We start from the raw sequence: 22,831 nt of genomic DNA, 5'->3' as shown, positions 1-22,831 counted from the left end.
GTTATTGTGTTTCGGCTTCTCATTACGGCCAGTCTTGCTGGGGTGATTGGGTTGGTTTTTTTTTTGCCTTTCATTTCTCAAAAGGTGATTGGTTCCTCCCGGTAGCAGGTACTGTGCCAGCCAAGTGCTTTCCTCCCGGCTGCATCATACCTGTGCCAAACTGTAATAGACTCCCACTGCTTCTAAAATGACAGATGGGCCTGTCTTTGATTTATTGCTGTGTTGTGGGTAATTTACTTATAAAGTGTTCTGCTGTCTTGCATTATGGATTAGGTTTCTAGCAGTTTTCTGTATGAAACTGCAGAGCAAGCTCATTACAATTTCAACCATGTTCATGATGACTATATAAAATTAGCGATGAAGGCATGAAGTTATTCCAGAGTCAGATTTTACACACAATCTGCTTTCTTTCCACAGTAATTACCATAGGTTCCCACATTAAGTAGATTAAAAGAAAAGAAGAGAGAGAAACAAAAAACAAGGAGCTAAGTTTTTGGTTTCAAACTTTTTGTTCAAATACAGCACAAGCTAAAAATTTAGCAAGAGAAAACTTTCTAATTCACACCAGATAGGTATAGCAGGTAGCAATTATCTGAGTTGCAGTAGAATTACTGTGCTTATGTCCTGTAGATGGGTAGAAGGAAATAGCAGTCAATATTATCTAATATAATAATAGGAGTGAAAAAATAATCCTTGCTGTGAAAGATTAGGGTTTTTTTTTCCCTTTACCTTGCTAAGAGATGAAGGGAATAAGGAAGCATTGATTATTTTTATATTGACTTTTAAATCATAATTCTTTCCCAACCTCATCCTTTTTCTCAATATTCAAGTAATTAAAGCATGTCTACTTTGAGAACATAACAATTTGTATAACTAAGACATGCAATATTTATAAATGCTTTGGAGTGCAGAGGATAGCGGAATGACCAAAATATTTTCTGTGCAAATTAATGTTTTAAAAACCCCTTTGTATTGTTTTAATTAAGTTTAGTCCAAGTGTTTACTTACCTTGAAAAAATATTGTAACACTGATTCAATAAACCTTTATTAGAAAAGAGAAGCAGTAATAAATATAGAAGTAGAATGCTTTTGTCTCCATTTGTTTTCATAAAATACACTAGACGTACCTTTTACATCTTCTGCTACCAAAGGAAATGAAAAAGAACAAAACCTTCAGAAAACACTTTTCTAAACACTAGTTACTAAATCATGATAAAAGGACTTTTTAAATAAAAATTCACACTGCTAACGCACAGTTTGGGGTTAGGAAAATGTAATTTTCAGTTAAGTATCTATACAATCTCCTTCTAGACAGACTATTTTTTTGTCAGATGCCTTTTATTATGGGCAGCACTGGATTCCTGCATATATTCAGGCAGAGCTTCGCTTCAGAATTTGATGTATATGTAAAAGTAATTTTATAAAGTTTTGAGGAAAACACTGAGCATTTTTTTAAATGAGAAGTGAAGTCTTTGGGTGTTTCTTATTAGACAAAGGAAGGAGCTGGTAGCTAGAATTTATGGAGTTAATTCCCCTATACAGGATACCTCCCTATCCTTTTTAAATTTTCAACATTGTTTTAGGCATTGGCCTTTGTTTCCCCTGATTTTGTAGGAAGTGTAGGTAAGAGAGAGGACTGGGTGATCACCTGGCTGAAGAGTCCATCTCTCTTTGTTGCTGCTTTACTCCTGCACAGCATTAGATGTTCAGCCCGTGTTTGGGCATCATCAGGCAGCATCAGAAGATGGACATGGCCTCACCTCAGCCAGGAGTACCACTGACACCAGAGGCAACCCAAAAGGCTAACTTGGGAAAATTGAGGCAGAGAGCCCCAAAAGATGAGTGGGCAGTGTTACAGAGGTAGTGGAAAGGCATCTTTGGCTTTGTCCTATGGTATGCCTGCAAGGAAGAAACCAGTTTGAAATGGGAGGAGCCAAAGAATATGTGGGGAAGTGAAGAAGGAAACAGGGAAACAGGGCCTGCACCAGGGGGTAGAGGATACTGACTTGCTTTAGGGAAGAACTGTGATCGACAGAGGCACTCGTAATGAGAAATGTGTTGATGGCTAAGCAAGAACCTTGCAGTACATGACGTTATGTGAAAGAAATTAGAAAATCATTTGATATACACTCTGAATTTTTGGCAAAGAGGTAGAGATGAGCCTTCTCTTTCCACCTGCATATCCCCTCACTTGGAACAGCAGCATCTCTGGTGGACAGTGCAAATAAAATAATAGGAGAGAACTGAAGTGAGGATGATCAATGGAATGATTACCTGGATTACTATATCACATTACCCAGTTTAGCCAGGTGCAAGGTTTTGGGTTGCATGGGCAGAGACAAGACAGCATCTGATAATCTGTGCTCCATCAGGTGCACCTGTAAGGCAGGCAACAGTATTTACTCTTCAAGCAGTGTTTCAGAAAAAAAATCTGAAAGGAAGTAAATGGACTAGTATAAAAAGGAAAAAGAAATTTAAAACTCTAATGAACTGTATTGGTTGACTGATTTTAAAACAAAGCTGTAACAGTCAGAGAGTAACTCTGAATGAAAAGTAACAGCACAATAAAACCAACAGTATATATAACTCAGTAAATGAAAAGATACTTTTTTATTGCTGAAAGATGGTGATTTAGATTTGTTTGCAAAATATTTAAGAAACAGGCTCTTGCTCTGCTAAAGTTCACGATTTATGTAAGGTAGTAGAGAAAAGTATAACCTTGTAAAATAGTGCCAAATTCGGAAAGTATTTGGGAAAGCCATAAACCTTAACTCTCCCTTGTTTTTACCTCAGCTTAATTTTCTTTCATAGTTTCTCAGTCTACCAAAACTGCCCCCAATCCCCATGTCTCTTTCTAAGGCAGTCTCTGCATCTGGCAGAGACCATTTGTCCTCTTTTTCCTCAAAACCCCACAAAAACAGTTGGTTTTGTGGGGTTTAGAGAAGGCAGGACACTCATCTAAACCTTGCACCAGGCTTCCTATGGCAGGAAAAGAAAGCTTTCATTTTCCAAACAATTCAGTATCACTTAACGTCAAGAAAGTTAGAGCTTCCTGGGGAGGGTGCAGTGATGTAATTACATAGAATAATGTGAAAAAGCAGAAAAAAGGGGGAAAAAGAAGTGAATAATGAAAGCACTGTACTGTGGCATATCCATTAATATTAGGTATAAGCCCCACTGAATGTGGCTTTTAAATCTGCAGTGCAGTTCTGAGCAGAGAAGGGATCAATCAGGCAGGCTGAGAAAATGAGCTGTCTCTGTCTTCAGCAGCTGAAGGTGATTCCTCAGTGTTGTTGGCTTGGATTCCTGTAACACACCAGGGCTAAAGGCAGAAAATTCCTCCGAACAAAGTTTAACATTCTAACTTACATTATATGCTATTTCTAACATACAATTCCTGGGTGGCAGAGAGCGTTTCTGTTCTAGCCATCAATTTGTTGTGTGAAAAACAGAAGGAAGTGCCAGGTTATACTTGAAGTGGTTGCTGCTTTAGCCCTTAAAATTGTTAGGTTACCACCTAATCATTAGGTAGTTATTATTTATAGTGAGGTTCTTACATAACACTGAAGTTTTAGTGGAAGCAATATTCTGTTTCTGTAGTTCTCAGGAATTAGCATCGTAGAGTCCTTGTGCTGTAGTTGACTATGACTACTCAAAATTTCACTGTCTGTACAGCTTCAAAATATATTGATTTATTGGGAAGACATTCTGAATTCTTCCAGCTCTTTTTCAGATTCAGTTTAAAAACAAAATACAAACGAAAAGGCTGTTCTTGCCTCAGCACCTTGTTACCTGTTTTTCACATAGCCCCGGTGTGGCTTTCTCTATAGGGGGTGCACTGCTGTTCTCTTTGCAAGGTTTCCCTAAAGAAAAGAAAAGAAAAGAAAAGAAAAGAAAAGAAAAGAAAAGAAAAGAAAAGAAAAGAAAAGAAAAGAAAAGAAAAGAAAAGAAAAGAAAAGAAAAGAAAAGAAAAGAAAAGAAAAGAAAAGAAAAGAAAAGAAAAGAAAAGAAAAGAAAAGAAAAGAAAAGAAAAGAAAAGAAAAGAAAAGAAAAGAAAAGAAAAGAAAAGAAAAGAAAAGAAAAGAAAAGAAAAGAAAAGAAAAGAAAAGAAAAGAAAAGAAAAGAAAAGAAAAGAAAAGAAAAGAAAAGAAAAGAAAAGAAAAGAAAAGAAAAGAAAAGAAAAGAAAAGAAAAGAAAAGAAAAGAAAAGGAAAAGAAAAGAAAAGAAAAGAAAAGAAAAGAAAAGAAAAGAAAAAAGAAAATAAGGCCTTGTATAAAAACTTTTTTTTTTTTTTAATAAAACCAAGCATTTTGCATTGCCTACCAGGAAGGTCCCTCCTTGGCAGGGTTATGCAGGTGCCTTCTCAGCTTCAGCAGGGGTCCTGCACTGCAGCCTTTCCATGAGACACTGTTGTCAGTGCTGGTAATGGTGTTTAGGGTACTAGTTCAGAACAGAAATGAATTATCAATTGGGCAATCAATTAACAATATCCATGTCAGACTGTCATACTCACAGCCAGTGGCAAATTGCTTCTCTTGCCCTGGAAATAAATTACCCTTTATTCAACTCTAAAACTAAGGTAAATTTTGCTAAAATTTAAGATGCTGAGCAGAGTGCTCCTAAAATACTTAAGACAGGAAGAAATAAATATGCACTTTATATATATATATTTTTTCATTCCTTTAAGTGAAAGAAAATATGAGGAATCCTTAGGTCTTTAGAATTGTTTGTAGAATTGTTTAAGAACCCTTTGTTAGCCTTTTACTCCTTTCACTGTTTTTCCATAGCATCTTAGAGGTGTTTCGCCCACTTCTTCAAAGCTCTCTCTATTTCTCCTTCTTGTTTTGAAAGAAGGAGAAAAAGAAAATAGAGGTATTATTTCACAGAAGTTCCGTTATTTTTCTTTAACAGTTACAGCTCTGTGGCTTCACTTTTGAATGAACCCAGCAATACTGAATAAAAGACTTTCCCTGATGTTTCTGCAGAAATGATCAGCACAGAAATACAGTATCAACATTAATTTGAGAGTTAAATATCCACAGAGATGTGGGAAGTCATCCACTACTACTAAGAACTTTCTGCATTGTTTTGGAGAAAAAAAATATGACCTTTTATGTAAGATTTGATGTTGCATGGTCAATGCATTAAACTACATCTTCAGAACTATTACAGGAATCATTAGTCTATTTGTTTGAAGAAAGCTATAAATTTCCCTGAAACTTGTTCTTTGCAGAATGTTTCATTGGCTTTTCCACCCTGGTAGAGTCTGTAGTTCTCATATATATCTCATTTTTATTCTAATTAAAAAATTGTCTTTAAGTCATTAAAAATTAAAGGAGTTTTTTCCTGTACCTAGTGAATAAGTTCCATAATTCTGGAATATAAGAGAATAAATCCTGTTGCTCACAGTCGTTTCCCTGGAACAGTCAGGTCTATAATGATGCTCTTCAGAAGAGTACAGAAGTTTGCTTGGAGTATTACTTTCCTGCCATGGCTGTTGTTTGTCAGAGAAGCCTTCAGATGCCAAAGATTTATTTCTCTAAGAATGTCTCTGAAGTGTGTATTCTCCAAGACTAGAAAAAAGTAAGGCAAAAAAAGGAAGATTATGAATAGTTTAGAAGAAGGAATGAAACACAACAGCTGTGAACATGGAGACCAGTTTGTCAAGACTGTTGGCAGTTATTGGTGAAGAATGCATGAATATTGTGTGATACTGTGTGTTAACCTCAGTCTTTTAGATGAAGCTGGAAGAATGAACAGTCTGACAGAGAGTCTTCAATTATCTAAAAAAATAAATTATAGTCTTGAAGTCTCCTTTGTAAGTGGAAGGGCTCTTTGCATCATGCTACAGTATCTAGCTGTATGTTCAGATAAAATATGCAAGGCTCCACACTGCAGATGTTAAATAATAGTTCATAAAGTAATAGTATTAATGAGATTACCTGTTCAGAGCAGAGGTTGTCTGGTCTCCTTTAAGCTCCTATGGATCTTAAAAAATCTTAGTACTGCATCTGTCTGACACTGACTCAGGTGTTTACATGTAAAATGCCTGCAGGAAGGTGGAAGAATTGCAGCCAGTAGCCCTGTGTAGGCTTTTCCTCCCCACGAGCTGCATCTGCGTGGGATGACTCTTTGTATTTCCCACCATCTCAATTCTGTGTAAGTGATTATACTTTCTTGGAAAAGCAAAATGAAATGTGATCATCTATATCCTTATGAGGAGCAAGGGAACTTTCTGTCTCTATCTTGATACACACATAGTAGACCAGTAGAAAATACACTGGGAGATGACCTGCCCAGCCTACAGGAACCATTTTCTCATTTTTAAGACACCGCTGTGAAATGAGGGAAGGCCAGTTTCACGTCTGTGATCAGAAGTCAAGAAAAGCAATACATCTTTTAACTGTGCAACTTTACGTGCTGAAGAATCTCTTTGTTTCTCCCTTTAGCTTTGAACAGACCTTCCCATGCATGATAAGCTTACTGCCGTGCAAGTATCTTGACATGGAGGTCAAAAATGTGAAAATGGATGCATTAAAAAAGCAAGTTCTTTTTGATGAATTGGCATTTTTTCACTAATTAATACAAAAGGAACTGGGAAGCCATAATTAGGTTTTATCAGAGATAAAATTACCAGGATCAGCAGCTGTATTGTGCCAGTGTTTCTGTCTTGTGTATGCTGGTGCTGCTAGTAGCATAGCTGTTGGCACAACACCAAGCAGATGTAACAATTATAGTGCTAATAAAACTTTTTTTCTTCTTCTTTTCATTGCAACTATTAAACAATAGATACAAAGTTACCTAATTTTGACCTAATTATACATTTTTCTATATTACTTTCCTAAATTGCTACTTCAGTTTGCTTCTTGAAATAACTGGATTTTCTGTGGGTGAGATGTTCACGGCTAAGCATGCCAGTTTAGCTAAAGGCATTGTGGGGCACACAGAATTCAGCATTATGCAATGTTTCTGTATGGCAGGGTCAATGGGTTGAGGTGAAGCCCATGCAGGAAACCACTGCTTCTGATAAGCAGACTTAACATACATGTCCAAAAAACTTTCATTGAAATGGAAGTAGCCGATTGACACTTGTCACCCTCTGTTCAGAGTCAGCATCAAAGGTATCTGCAGCATCCATTCAGTGCCCAGGTGCAGATGTCCCCGTTGTGGGTGCTGGAGCTGCACAAACTGCTGCTTGTGCCCAGAACTAACCCAAAGGGACCCAGCAGAGATGAACTGATCCCTTTTGCTTCCCCAGAGTGCTTGTGGGGAATAGCTCCTTTTGTCTCCTACTCCTCCCCTTTAGGCACTTCTTTTAATGTATATTCTTTTTCACTGGCACAGTAAATTGAAAAAAAGGGGGGGAAAAAAAGAAATGAATTCAAATTGTTTAAAAGATAAGGAAGATTGTACAAGACGACAGGATAGGTATTAAATTTCACTTCAAAACTGGTGATTCTAAGGAGGCCATTACAGCATATCTAATATTTTTAAATAAGTTGTCATCTTTATAGTCTCCTTCTCGTTAAGAAAGAAAACCATCTTGCCTTAAACTTGATACGGTTTCACCAGTAGTAGCTTGGAGGAGAGATGTTTTTCTTTTCACGCCTTGGGGCTCTGATTGTTGTTTCATTAAATCAGAGTCGTGTCATTGCCTCTGTGAAGAGAGGAACTGATCCTGGTTTTCATGCTGCTTCACTCCCCTTTCTAAAGCAGTAAAAAGGAAACTTGTGCAAGATAAAGAACAGACTAAGAAAACAAATCCTATTCAGAAATCTCCCTATAACTTAATTAATTTCTCAATTACACTAATTGAAAGGAACAATAATAAGAGATTGTGTATTTTGTGGCAATTGAAAGGAAATGTTTAATTACTGCTTGTAAGTAAAATGACAGTTTAAAGCATTCTTGTAAGCAACAGTACTCTTTGGGGGGTAATTAGTGAGAAATAGATGGTAAACAGATGATAGCTTTCAGGCTAAACAAATCTCTTCAGTTCCATCTCATGATAAAGAGCTATAAAAATTAACTTACCATTAACATACCATTCAGTAGGAATACTTACATTTTATTTTGATCTGTATTTGATTATAAACTGTTTTTTCTTGATGTGCAAATATCTATATGTTAAGTAAAGTAGCAGTAAGGAAAGCAGATTGTAGAAATATCTCTAGAGCCCTAATAAATTCAGCCATTCAGTGACTGTTGGATGGATAGGTGAGCTTATTACTTTGGCACTACCAAAATAAGATAGCCAAATTTTTGACTGGCAGGTGCACTGCTTGATGTCTTTTCTGAACACAGCCAGATCTCTGGTCATTTAAGAACCATCTGTGCTTACTCATTTTTGAGTAATCATCATGGATAATCATCCTGTGAGTTAAAGTTAGTGCTAACTTCAGGTCTGACCAAATATTTGGTCAGAGAGTGTCCTTTAGTGCCTTGGTAGTCAGGTCAGAAGTTCGGCTGGCTCATGAAACAGCCATTGTATGCCAGAGGATCACGCATGAATGAGAAGTGTTTCTGAAATGGAAATAACTTGTTTTTCAGTGTGGCCAGAGAGGGACAGGAATTGGAGTCTTGTCCCCACTTGAAACATGGAGGTATTTCAACATGCAAAACCTTCCTCTCTTTTCCTAATAATACCAGTCAAAGAAAGGATGAAAAGGAGTATAAAAGACTGAACTGCCCAAACACCAGACTTAGAGCTGCTCTTGCAAGGGGCACAGCAGTGTTTCCTGATTCCTGGCTGAATTTCCATTGGAGAGCAAGAACCCCTATGGCCAAGTGCCTGAAAACTGGCTGAGGCCCTCTAGTGCATATGGAGCAGTAGCCTAAAGAGATTATTTTTAATATTAGGACACAATGAACAAGTCCACTCCTGTACAGGTGAAAAAACTGTGGAAGAGAATGAGCACTCCAAATAGGAAATGCATATTAGCAGCTACTGAAGATCATGCTTTTAAATGCCAGGTGGAATTGAACAGACATTGAGCTTAAACCTTTTAGGAATATTTATCCAGAGCTCTTTCTAACTTGGGAAGGTGTTCCTGCCCTTTCTCTTATTTCTTTTCCCCAGTAATCTAAAAAACTATTCAGAGCCTAACCCAAGGGCAGTAGGTCCTTGTGTTTACATAACATGAGTTCCTTGCAGTAATAAGGAATCCTCGTTAGTGAGGCAGGATTCCCTTATGGTAGGAGAGAGTTGAGCAGCGATTATGTTCTCCACTTTATTCAGGCTGCTAGTAGCTGAGCTCCAGGCTAGAGTCATCAGCAGAGCTAACAGAGAGCAGCAGACCCAGTCTATTACTGTGTGGTTCCTCAGCTGTGAATCAAGGCACACAAACAGTTGGTTTGGACTGTGAGGCTGACAGTGACTGCAGAGAACAGATAATAACTTTGGAGACCTTGTATCATCCAGATGTCAAGCTCATTAAGTAGCATGGTTTGCAGTATGAGACAGAGAAGAGGCATGTAACAATATCCTGCAGTGGCTACATGCTGATGCCTTAAGAGGCCACCTAAAACAGAGACTGGACAAGAATAAGGGAATTAAAGGTAGGTGTTTATTTGAAGGGCCTTCAAAGGTACACCGTGGGAAGCCAGAGGCTACTGCCAAGATGGACCCCAGGATTCACGACAGGTCACAAGTTCTTCACATTTTTATAGGTTTGGTTCATTAGCACATCAGAGTTAATTCTCCAATTAAAGCTTCAGTTTAATGATGTAATTTCCCCTCAGCTTACCCCCCCCTTAGAGATTCTTTGGTTTATACTTTTCGGGCCTATGATGGTTTGAGTGTCCTTGAAGAACAGGCCTGGAGAGGCTTTGTGCTAATTTCTAGCATGAGAGAGCGGAAATTAACAGGCTACAAGAAACTTCAGAATTACACACTTATCAGTAAAGGATTTGAAAAATATTAAAGTTAAAACCTAAGGCATCAATGCCCTGCCCAGACTCCCACAGTCAAACACTGGCAGGGCTGGAAATGTGGGTTGCCCATCTTTTTTTGAGCAGGAATACCAGTTTTACCTCATTTACAGCACTATGTATCAGGAGTAATGCTTGTAGCTGATGACATGCTAAGGAGTTAAAGAAGAGAAAAATACCATGTTCTCAGAATAAATGTGACAAGAAAAATTGAAAATTTGTTAAATAGCCATTAATAAATATAAGCTATACAATTCTCATTCCTTTCCCATTAATCTGCAACTTAATATCTTATATTATTATTTTAACATAGAACCCACTTACGATGTTAGATTGGAAGTTCTTCCAAAAGGAAAAAAGTGTAGCCTCATGTCTATGATTGTCTAATACTATTCAAATTCTTCCTAGGAGAAGCCTCAGGGATTTTTTTTCAGACATTATTTTAATTATACAGATTAGAATATTCATTTAGCAAACTGAAGCAGTATCATGTGATATTCAGACATCCAACTGTGCAGCTCCGCTAGGGAGTTGTCACTACTGAATACTGGGTTAAGAGATAATTTTAAAAGCTTGTAAACAATCTAGTATCTAATTTCTCAAATTATTGAGTGAAAAAGCAAATTAATTTATTATATCATATGAGAGAGAGAAAGATACCATACAAAGGGGGATATGTGCCATGTGAAATTACACATTCTTTTTAGGGGGAATAATGTAATTTGTATGTACCATTTTAATAGCATTGCAAAATAGAATAGAATTTAATTGAAACAGCTTATAAAGCGTTTTAGCAAAATAGCTGCTTTTAAAGTGCACAGCATTTTAAATTCAAAATAGTATCTTTAAATGGAAATTATTTCATTCTGGGATCTGTGTGCAATCTTTTGCAAATCTTATTCCTTTATTCTTAAAAAATAAATTTTGCTGAAAGATTGTTTTAAAAAGTGATATTACTTCTTTTTCATTAGGAGAAAAACTGTTCTCCTTTATAATATTTTCAGTAGTCATTCACTGCACTTGGAGTTACGCTTCTCTGCAGAAAGAAATTTTAACACATGAAATATAGATATGATGCTTAAAAATTAATTGCCTGTGAATTTTTCATCACATGAAACTTCAGTTTGTTGGGGTTTTTTTTAATTTCTTCCTCAATGTGAGTGAAAAGTCAACACTCAGCTGAATGCCAAATGTAAGTGTAGTAGACATTACTGTCAATTGTAAACCAGAATGTTATTGTTATATGTTTAATGTTCAGCTAGAAATTAAAGTTTTCTGCATATTTAATAGTTTGTGTAATTCCCTTCCCACTTGCATTTGAATATTTTTGAGAAAGAGGCAGAAAACCTCTCACGCCTTTAATAGGGCAAAGCTTCTCCCCATCTGTGATTCTTTGCAAATGTGTGATCATTGTTCAGTTCTGTCCCTGTCCCTACAGCTCGTGCTATCTCCAGAGCTAAGCATTAGTGCTGCTTGAAAAGGAGGCAGATATTTTTAATAACAAGCACACTTTCCACAAAGCAAAATTTTCCATGAAAACCATTAACTCCTATATGCTCCAAGAAAACTGTTTTTCATTAAACAAAACAAACCAACAAACCTGAGCAAAACCCCAACATAATGTTATTTTACTGTATAACATTTTACATTTTGTTTTGGGTAGCTTTAATATTACATTGTATTTGTCTATACAGTTGTTGCAAATGCCATCCCTCCTGTTCTGTATCATGGGATCCCTGTTGAACCTTCCCTCTTTTCCTCAGAATTTGTCTGTCTGGTACCTCCTGCAGAGAAATGACGGGCCTAAAACGCCATGAATACGCAAATTATGTTAAACTGAGTGTTTATATGCTTTGAAATAATTCACTGGGCCTCTTCCCCCAGTTCTCCTGAACTACTTCAGAAAGATTTTCTCCCTTTCCTTCACTGGAAAATAAATAAAAATCTGTAAGCAGAAAATAAAACCTTGAGCTCAGCAACATGAAGGACAAGAAGCGAGTCAAAGCTCCTCAGTTTGTTTCAAGGCCTTACAGCACAATATCACAGAGAAAAAGGACTTCGACAGCAATAATTTCTGAGGTGTAAAGCCACTGCACTTTCATAGGGATTAAAAAATACTAGGAAAATCGTTTTTTAATGTTTTAAACTGTGTTTATAGAAACAACCTACTACTAAAAAGCTTTTAAAATACTATAAAAATATTTGGGCTGTTCCTTTTTATTCAATGCTTGCTTAAAAACCTGTTAAGATCAGCTGGTTTTTGAAATGCCAGATAACTGTCAGTCACCTGAATCCTGGGTTTAATCAGTACTAAAACCTTTTAAAGGGGGAAATTTCATGACCATATTGTTTTATTAGAATGCAATCCTTTATACATCCGACCATTCTGTAGTTTGGTGCATTTTGTCAGCTGTTATTCATTGATGTGTTGGCACACCAACTACCTTTCCCATACTTCAACCCAGAGACAGCCTCATTTATTGCCTTTCAATACAGGGCATCCACCTGCTTTTTTTCTGTTAGAAATCTTAAATACATGGTAGAAGGGGTTGGAACTAGATGATCTTTAAAGTCCCTTCCAACCCAAAGCATTCTGTGAGCCTGTAAAAATCCTCACCTGGTGTTTGATAACTAAAGATTCATCAGTGCCTCCCTCTAACATTCACTTTCTTCTTTTGATAGCCAAATTTATTAAATTTCTTCCTTTAAGGCTAAAATTGTAAAAGCACAGCTATAAGGGTGAATAATGGAACCTGAAAGTTCAGTTGGATCTATTGGGCCATTTACATGTATCCTTACAGAAAATTTCATTTAAATAAATGAATATTTGAATGAGTTTAATTACCCTTTGGTAATCTCCCTTTGTTTATGCGAGACAGTCAGGATAACTGGTTCAAATTAGGGACTTAGAAAAAGCTGAACTAAGGTGTCCTATTTTTGTTGTCAGTCACATTTTTCAAGACTGTTTAGCAAAGAGAACAGTCCTAATTTTATAATTCTAAAATATTCTGTTCAAAGTCCAATTTTGGTAATAGTCAAATTTGCTGCCTTTTGATTAGTTTGATTTTTTGAATGTAGTAGCTCAAGAAAATTTACAAATATGAAAATCACTTATGTATTAGGATGTATAGGATATCTCTGGGATCTTTTCTGTGTAGATACTTGCCATGTAGATCATAAAATGTCACCTACACAAAACTGATTTTCCTTAGGTTATATAAACCTCATTCTTCTCTCACAAGCAAATCTGGTGAAGGACAGCAATTTTCTTTGCTATCAGATGTACTAATGCCAGTCTACACCCCAGTTTGGTAATTTTGACCCACTTGCAAGTTTTCGAGATACCAAGCTGCAGTGAGAGGACGTAATCTCAAGCTTTGCCAGGGAAGTTTCAGGTTGGACTTTAGGAGGAATTTCTCCATAGAAAAAGTGATTAAACATTGGAATGGGCTGGTGCTCAAGGAGGTGATGGAGTCACCATCCCTGAAGGTGTTTAAAGTTGTGGCACTCAGTCCTGGCCTGGTTGACATTGTGGCATTCAGTCATAGGTTGGACTTGATGATCCCAGAGGTCTTTTCCAACCTAACTGATTCTGTGATTCTGTAATAGAAAAATACATAAAGGCAAGATATTGTTAGTAGGCTTGTGCTAAGTAATGGTTTGACATTTAGGGTGTTATAAAGCTTGAGATACTAATATGAAAGACGAAAATAGAATGAACTGAGTTTTAAGAGGTGAAATAATAATAATATGATGAAATTCAGAAATTCAAAGTCCAAGGACTCAGGTACTAGTACAAGCTGCTGCTATAAACTAGGAGATGAAGAGCAAAGCAGCTATAAGTGGCAAGGAGAAAATGAGAAATCTGAGTGCTGAAGCTGCTCATAAAATAGCTGTAAACAACATTTTCAATGTGTCTTGGTTTTCCAATAGATGGGAAAGAAATCAGTATGAACTACAATTTGGTGATACTTCCTGTAAAATATTATGTACTATTCTAGTAATTGCAGTTGGATAAAAATGAACTCAAAACTAGAACAGATAAAAGAGGGCCAGTTCTGAACAAAAATGCTGTGTCTGAACAAAAAGCAGAATAGACTACCTGCAGGATGCTAGGAAGAGACACAATTCCCATCTATAAACACTCACCAAGAGACAGAATCTTTTGGAGCTGCTGGATAATTTTGTACTAACATTAGTTGATTTAAACTGCATCTGAATATATTTAGATCGAAATTTAAAATAAGGTTCAGAACTATGTATAAGACCGCAGAGCTTCTTGAAACATTATGTTTGTTACTTAGAAAGGCTTTGTCTTGATTGACTTCCCCCTGTTATCTTTCTACTGCTTCTCAGTGAGTTAAGTCTTCTGCGTATTTTAATGATGCATAGATTCTTCTTTTATACATGGGACACAAGTATTTTCAAACCATTTTAAGAGTACTGATGCATTTGTTGCATCTCAATTGTGGGACAGAACTTGCTTGATTCAGTAGAAGGATTTCACAAATGATCTCTGCTTTCTTTTAGATTTGCAATCAGTATATAGGATCTTTTTTTCCACAGTTCATTGAACTTTGTATTTGTAAAGCTATGGCTCTGAATGGCTATAAATCTCCAATAAAGTGCTATTTATAGTTGCTTACAGTTTTTGGGGGCACACTTTCTTAGAAGTTAGGCTCTATTGCTGAGGACAATATTATTGTGAGAAGTGCAAAATGCCTATTGTTCAAGCTGGACTTTCAAGTGATGGTACAGGGACCTAGGTTCTTCAGAAAACTAGCCAGTTATGGAAGTTGTTGAATGTTGCCATTTTGGAAAAATATGACTTTGGCACTTGTGCCTGAAAAGTATTCAGGTAGTTTAGAGGGGGACCAGTTCCAGGCACATGAAGGTAATTAGATTTATGTTTTTTAACTGATACTATTCATGTCTTTCAAATATTTATATCGTTTATTATATCAAGGACAGAATGCTGAGCTGTAAAGATTATTAAGATGTCAAGAATTTTTTCAGCTAAAAAGGTCAACTAGTTAGTTATGAAACTTTATGAGGAAAGGACCCAGTAGGCTCAACATACATATTAAAAAATGTGAAAGATCAACATTCAGGTTTCTGTCTTACTGGTTTCATTGGGATATTTTCTGTATTGTGATACTATATTAATTTTAAAATATTTTCCCTGCCTCAGCTGCAAATTGTTATGCACAAGATGTCGTTCCTCTCCTTTGCCTTTTTCCATGCTTATTTTTTTAAGGATAACTACTTTCCTAACCAACTCTATTAACGACCCCATGTAACTGATGTCATACTAGTCACCTTTGGCTGGAGAAGGTCATTAGCAGATTTTGCTACATACAAAGAGCCCATGAATAAGATTATGTCTGAAATCACAAGATTCACTTCTTAGTGGATGGTGTTTTGCATTAAAATATGTGGAATGTTACTTTGAAACTTTGAAATCCACTTAGCTGTTACCTATTTCAGCAATTCTGTAGCATGTATGGGCATTTTCATTTCAGTGATGAATATAAAACAGATATAAATTACTGAAATTATGACAGTGCAATATATTAATCATATTAATATACATATTCATTTTAGGACAAACAATTCAATATTCATTTAAAAAAAATATAGTTGTTGAGTGGTCAGCAACACAGTATTTACTCCATTTGATGAGATACTGAAAAGACCAGGAATACATATTTGTAACAGTTATGGCACCTCCCTTTAGATGTGCGCACATGAAGTCCCTTACTAAATAGTCCTTCTTGGAAAATCAAGTGCTACTTGCAGGAGCAAGGATGGAAAGGCAATTAGAAATTAAAAAGGAGGGCATTAGCAGAGTCTTTTGGGTTTGAATGCAGTCCGGTGCTTCTCATATGACGTACAAAAAGCCAAAAATAAAATTAAAAAAAGACAGTCAATCTTGAGGGGACTTACTGTGGCTCCAAAAGTTATTTTACACAAATATAATAAATACCAGGGGTGCTTTTATCAATGTGGAATTAAGACAGCTATTTTCTGAATAAAGCAAACAAACAAAAAACCAAACCAAACAAAAAAAAAAGTAGCAAAATCCCACCCCAAAGCAAAACACCAAGCAAACCAAAATTTTAAGTCTAGAGGGGAAAAGATAGAAGATGCAGTGTAATAATGAGAAGAGTTATGAGAGAGAAATTATTTTACTCAGATATTTAAATGCAGGTTCAAATATCAGATCTGATGGGTAGCTCAGGATCAGTTACAGGTATTTTAAATATGATTAAAAAATAATTTTAAAAAAATTAACTTTACTCACAATTTTATTCATTTTCTATCTGAAATTATAATTAGAAAAATCAAGAAGCTACTGAATTATCATATTTTTTTAGGGATTCAAAACACTAATGAGAATTTAAAAATATTTTTTACATCTTTTATCTTCTTCTGAAAATATTTCAGTTCTCTTAAGCTATTTGCATTTTTTTAATGCATAAAAAAAGCCCCAGGAATAAATACCAGTAGAATTACATAAAAATGAAAATTACCTTTATTTCTAACCATTATTGATAACTGTGGTAACCACAAAGAAAATACTCTTCAAAATTAATTTAGACAAATTCCTGGTTTATTACACTAATTTGACAAGACCATATTACTCTTGCTGTCTTTGTATATTCATTTCTGCACACTTTTTTTGCAACTGACATGTGACACACCACAGTGGAAACTAATCTCGGATAGCCGCAGTATGGCCATAATATGTATCAGGATGAAAAAATGAACTTGCCTTTCTGAGGAATTGAGAAAGCAATTATTTCTTGTGCTGAGTTAATGAAAGATATTAGTTGCTGTGCAAGACAGCAAGTTAAAAGTTTTAAGGTAACACTACATGTGAACAGAACATCAAGAAGAGAGTAGTAGAACTGTGAATGATACAGAAAATGAGCAAAAATCACACACTGAGAAATATTAGGAAAAAATTTATTAAAGAGATAGTGATGGTGTACTGCACCCTCACAGGCTCAGTTATTTAGATATGGAAAGGGCCCTTGATACTATATTAGATAGTTAAAGAATTCTGGGAATTGTGAAAGACTTTTAACTTCTTCCTAGATTTTTTAAAGAAAAGGTTGGTAATATTCAGCTGTGCCTATTATTGAATATATTACTAATTTGGAAATACTTTGAGACACATCAGTGATAAGCACTACACTCCTACTAGTTTTATTTTTTCTTTTGCCCTAAAATTCTCGTGTGTCAGCATAAATTCTGTTAAAGAAAAGAGCTTGCTGGTGCAGGAGAAAGCCCCTGTTCAAATAACAGCGCTAATGAAAGGCAGCAGTGGAAATTGCTGCCCAAGCAATTTTCTCATAGCTCTAATTTTCCCTATTTCAAGGTCATTCTGGTATAAAAGTCCTTTGCAGCTTGCTTGCAATATGCATCTGAATGAATGTATTTCTTTTATTAGCAAGGATTATTCAATACTAGTGTTACTTAAGCACATTTGTGTGTGAGTAAGATTGTGTAGAGGGAGCAGCCTCTGTCCTAGAGGCCATAGTGATGTCTGATTCTAACCCACAACATATGGATAAATTTCTTCATATCAGAACAGAAACCAATGGCAAGCATGCAAACTTAAATCATGCATCTAAAGGATGTGGGTGAAGAATTGGTACTGCAGAGGGGCAAAATGACTGTGCAGAGGTTAAATCACTCATATATTCATCATACAATGTTAAATAGTTCTATGCAAAATTACTTTCCTCTTATTTTTGGAATGCATGTTGTACACATGGCCTCATCTTATCTTTTGCCACGTTGCAAAGCAAAAGCTAATTTCAATTTCAGAAGATAGAATAGTCTTCAACTATATAAGTTAAAGGATATGTGCTGCAGTTCACAAGGAGGGCATGTACATCATACATTTGGTTAATTGTTCTACAGAGGTGCTAATCCTAATTAGGATTTCATTGGCTTTTCCATTGAAAACAGTTTAAATTCCCTAATTAAGCATGAAATAATTAATAAAAAAAGAAATTAACACTGTTTACATACACTAATCAAGTTTCTGCCGAGTTTTAACTTGCTTTTCAGCCTGAGATGGGATTGATCCTTCTCTCCCTCAGTGCCTTATCCTTGTAAGCTGAGACAAGGATGGGAGCTCTGAGGGGAAAAGATCTTATTATGGTGGTGTTTGTCCATTTGCACTTTAGACAACGTGTGCGTTTTGTGGGTCTCAGATTATCATGTAGTGAAGTACAATACAACTCTGAGTATTGCTCTGAGTATGAGTATTGAGTATGATTCAGGACTTTATTTTCTGAAATTTATGCTATCCAGAAAGGCTTCTGAAAAAGGGAAGCAAAAACCAAAAAAAAACCCCAAAACCCCAGAATATAGGACAGAGGACTAGTAAAAACCAAAGAAACCAAATGTACAAGGTAAATGAAGTGAGCTCTTGTAAGTCTCTAGGGTCCTGGTATCTTTTTCTTCCCTCGGTTTCTATTTCCTAATGCCACACCTATTTTTCTAGTTTACCTCTCTCTTCTCTTATTCCCTCCCGAGGAATATTTTCTATTTAATTATCTCCACAGGTTTAAACTTCGTAAGCATACACAACATGAATGTGTTGCATATTAATACCAGCATAGGCAGTTTCTAAAACTTCCCGCCTTAAGCTCTCCCTGAATGCAGTGCTATGGACTAAGCCCTGTGTACAGCTCTCATGTCTACTGCATGAGCTAAAAAGTGTGTTGGTGTATTTTTGCAGTTCCTGTACGGCTGGGAATTTAGGAAACATATGAGAAGTACGAGGATTTGGCTTCTTACACATTCATGCAGATATTAGCATCACTGCTAAAGGCAGTTTCTGTAATTTATAGATGTGCTGTCATGTGACAGCATTACCTTAACTAATATTTTTGTGAGGGTTTTCTGACATAAGAAAAAATGTTATCCTTATAAAATATGTAAAGCTTAAGTGGACACATGAGTGAATTTTTATTTTGTAGGTACTTCTGGATAGCAAAAATTTGAGGTTTTTCTGATTTTTCCTTCTTTTTTTATTTTTGTCTTGACAGTACAAACAAGTGGAACAGTACATGTCATTCCACAAGTTACCTGCTGAAATGCGCCAGAAGATTCATGATTACTACGAGCATCGCTACCAAGGCAAGATCTTTGATGAAGAAAATATTTTGAATGAGCTCAATGATCCTCTCAGGGAGGTAAGATTGAAGTATTTGAATAGCTCTTCATGCTATGAAAAAACTTCTTATTTTTGAATGCTCTTTCTATTCTGTAACATTTAATCTTCTTTAACATAGTCAATGAATCACCAGGATAATTAAATTTATACTAGGTTGACACAAAGAAATAAGCAGATCTACACTCTATTCAGAACTAGTCTGTCAGAGTCACTGCCGCGCAAGGATGTCAAAGGGTAAAAATCCTGTCAAAGAGTAAAACCCCACCCTTATTGTTGACTGAAACTCCTGTTTTTCTGCCACTTTTTAAAACAGAGAGTGGTGAGACTAAAATCCTAGGTGAAAATCTTTTTTTTTTTTTTTTCCCTACTTGCTAACCATACATCTATACAGATGAAACCACTGAAAGTCACCACAAAGGGAGAGTTGCTTTGTTTCATTTTGTAAAGTAGCATCATTGGTAAAGGCGATCTTTACTGGAGATGAGTAAGCTAGAATAATATATATATAAGCCATTAAAAGATCTCTTTTGTTAAAACTTTAGTTGGCATTGCACTTTTGGGGTTTATGCTGTGCTATGTGATGTGATGTGATGTGATGTGTGGAAGCAGTTGGAATTTTCTTCAGTTGCGTGGGATGAAGGCAGTGTTCATCCTGCGGTAGCAGAAGTAGCTGCTTAATGGGAATATAAATCAGGCTGTCTTCTGTTGGGTTGTGCTTGTGCCTGACCTGCTCTAGGAGGTTGGCTGATCTCCTGTAGTGAAAGCAGAGAAAAAAACCCGGAAAATAATCAAGTTTAAAAACTCAGAGAGAAGAGAGCATAAACAGGGAAAAGAGAAAAGGAACAAGAAAAGTAACAGTGGAGCAGTCTGGTACGTGATTAAACCTGTGTAATTTTCAGTGCTACCAAGTAATGCCTTTTAATATCCTCTGCTCTTGGAGGAGTGGTGCTGATTATGTGTCCATATATGTGTATATATATGGCTATCTATAATGTGTATATATAGCACCCAACAGAGCACAGCATGACATCTGTACTTTTGGAAAGATAGGTGAAGGTTGGTCTGGTTTTTTCAAGTTTTGAGGCACAAGGGGAGCATAGGTCTGTGGTGAATTGCCTGTACTACTGAGTCCTGCACTTTGTTGGGAAGGGAAAACAACGTCATACAATTCATTGCCAAATCCAATCAAGTTACATACTTAAAACAGCCATAAGAAACAAAGCCTTGCCAAGTCACAGTTTATCCACATCTCTGTTATGAAAGTCCAACAGTAGCTTCCCTCCTACAAACTGCCTAATGGGAATGGTGAGTGTTGCCCAAAATTGCTGGGTCTTTGCTAGATGTTTCAAGTCAAAATCAGGCCAAATCATGATTGTTCTAACAATTTAATAGCCCATGACTGAATTGCAGATCCTGGGCCTACTTTATTCCCCCCTAACATAGATGTAGCCTGAGGCCCTCCTTTATACTGTGAGTTTTTAAGTGTTTTGGAGTCCAGGTAGAGGGCGTAGGCTTCTGCATTGCCACTGCCTGTTTACACTGTGGCTCCACTCAGTAGCTGTTAAAATGCCAAGAGGAGAATGTACCACAAAAATCTGCCATGTGGTACAGGAAAAGTGTGGGAATTATCCCTAGACCACAGTGACAGTCAAAACATGAATCTTGGCCAGTACTGGAGCTTGTGTTTTGTTAAGAGAACAGAAGCATGTACAGGCACATCAGTCACTGGCATCAGAAACAATTTCATCTGTTCCTGCTTCTAAGGAAAGCATTTCTCCAAAAGTGAATCCTAATACCCTTCTGTTGCAAAGTACCATTTTACTAACAGCAATTTGCAGTTGTGGCACTCTAATTACCTGTGCTTTCTGCTTTTCCTGCCTCCCTCTTTATTTAATCTATTCCACCCTCCCTCCGCTAACCCTGTCCCCTTCCCCTCCTTTTTTTCTTATAGCTTAGAAGCAGCAAGGCAAACTTGGTCAACCATAAAAAAACCAAAAATCAACTCTGGTGAGAGATCAAGCACCGAAAATTTCAAAAATTAATAAGCCCCTAAAAACATGAACGAGGAATAGCATTTCGTGGAAGGAATGGCTTCTGATTTTGCTATGGTTATGCTGTACTTAGCAGGTCTTCTTTTTTCTCTCTATTATATAAGAAAAATTTAGCTACAATCAGGTTGCACACTACCCTGCTGACAACACGGTAGTGTTCCAAAGAAAGGTCAAAAAAAGAAAGAGAAAAAATGGGAACTGGACACTGGCAGTGCTAGAACAGGTTTCTCAATGAATCTGTCCAAATTTTCATGGCAGCTTATGTACTGTGCCCTGAAAACACCACTTAGGTATTTTGCTTAGTTAATAGTTCCAATTTATGTTTTAGCTACCACTTCAGTATGTGCAGTTTAGTAGTGCAGGTGGTGGCTTTTTGATGGAAATAATGGATAATAAATTACAGCCATTTAAAGGTGGAACACAGTTGTTCATATATTGGATGGGCTTTACCATCTTACATTCCAATAACTGCACAAGGCTATAATAGGCAATAGCACAGATACCCTGGCTGCATCATTGAAGAATAAATATTTACTGCATTTCTTAAGTTTTTAATTAATCCTACATTTGATTATACTTGGAATTTAGCATAGGGTAAACATTCAGAGTCTCCACAGGACATACTTAGCTTGATGAAATAGCTTCTGAAAAAGATATTAATCTGAAACCATTATTTCCTCACTTGGTATAAGCAGAACAAAAGAAACCATACAAACTTCTGCATAATTATAGCATCGTGAAATGTTATGAAAAAAATTGCGGGATTTTCACTACTTCTTGTTCTCAGCCATTCAAATCTACTGTATGGGCTGAAATTTTCCACAGCTATGCTTTCTTTAAGAGTGATGACCTTCTTTTTGGTCCACGTTTTAAAATTTTGGGGGGTTTTTTAGAAGGAAAGTAATTATGCATGATGTAAATATGATCATTCAACCATTAAAAACAGCTAAAGTACATAGAATTAGCAGCAAAAATCTCATGTAAAAATAATTCTTACATGATAAATGCTAGTAATAAAACTGTATATGCTTACAGAATCATAGAATCAGAGAATATGCTGAGTTGGAAGGGATCCATCAGGATCCTTGAGTCCAACTCCTGGCCATGCTCAGGCCCACCCTTAAGAGTCACACCAGGTACCTGAGAGCATTGTCCAAATCCTTCTTGAACTCTGTCAGACTTGTGCTGTGACCACTGCCCTGGGGAGCCTGTTCCAGTGCCCAACCACTCTCTGAGGGAAGAACCTTTTTCTAACCCTCCCTGACACAGCTTCAGGCCATTCTCCCGAGTCCCATCACTGCCACCACAGAGCAGAGATCAGCGTCTGCCCCTCCTCTTCCCCTCATAAGGAAGTTGTAACTGCAGTGAGGTCTCCCCTCAGTCTCTTCTTCTCCAGGCTGAACAGACCAGCTCAGCTCCTCACTGACCTCAGCTGCTCCTCACACGGCTTCCCCTCAAGACCCTTCACCATCCTTGTGATCCTCCCTCTAGTAGTTTAATGTCTTTTTTATACTGTGGCCCAAAACTCCACATAGGACTCAAGGTGAGGTTGCACCAGTGCAGAGCAGAGCAGGACAATCATCTCCCTTGATTGCAGAGGTTAAGACTTTCTTTGTAAAAGAGGATGAATGTTCATTTTAATGAGCTTCTGAAC

At 36.7% G+C, this 22,831-nt stretch overlaps 1 protein-coding gene across 1 annotated transcript in view; it reads left to right on the top strand.

The window, feature by feature from the left end:
* The window catches only part of HCN1 (hyperpolarization activated cyclic nucleotide gated potassium channel 1), a 181,515-nt gene that overhangs the window by 118,132 nt on the left and 40,552 nt on the right, over positions 1-22,831 (top strand). The window contains exon 4 of the mRNA XM_017730194.1: positions 18,999-19,145. Coding sequence (XP_017585683.1) covers positions 18,999-19,145 — 147 coding nt within the window. The remainder of the gene's footprint in view (positions 1-18,998; positions 19,146-22,831) is intronic.

Source organism: Corvus brachyrhynchos, unplaced genomic scaffold (assembly GCF_000691975.1).
Source record: "Corvus brachyrhynchos isolate BGI_N302 unplaced genomic scaffold, ASM69197v1 scaffold42, whole genome shotgun sequence".
In the NCBI taxonomy this organism is placed as follows: Eukaryota; Metazoa; Chordata; class Aves; order Passeriformes; family Corvidae; genus Corvus; species Corvus brachyrhynchos.
Note: the sequence above shows the minus strand (reverse complement) of the source record. Positions and strands in the feature narration are given on the sequence as shown.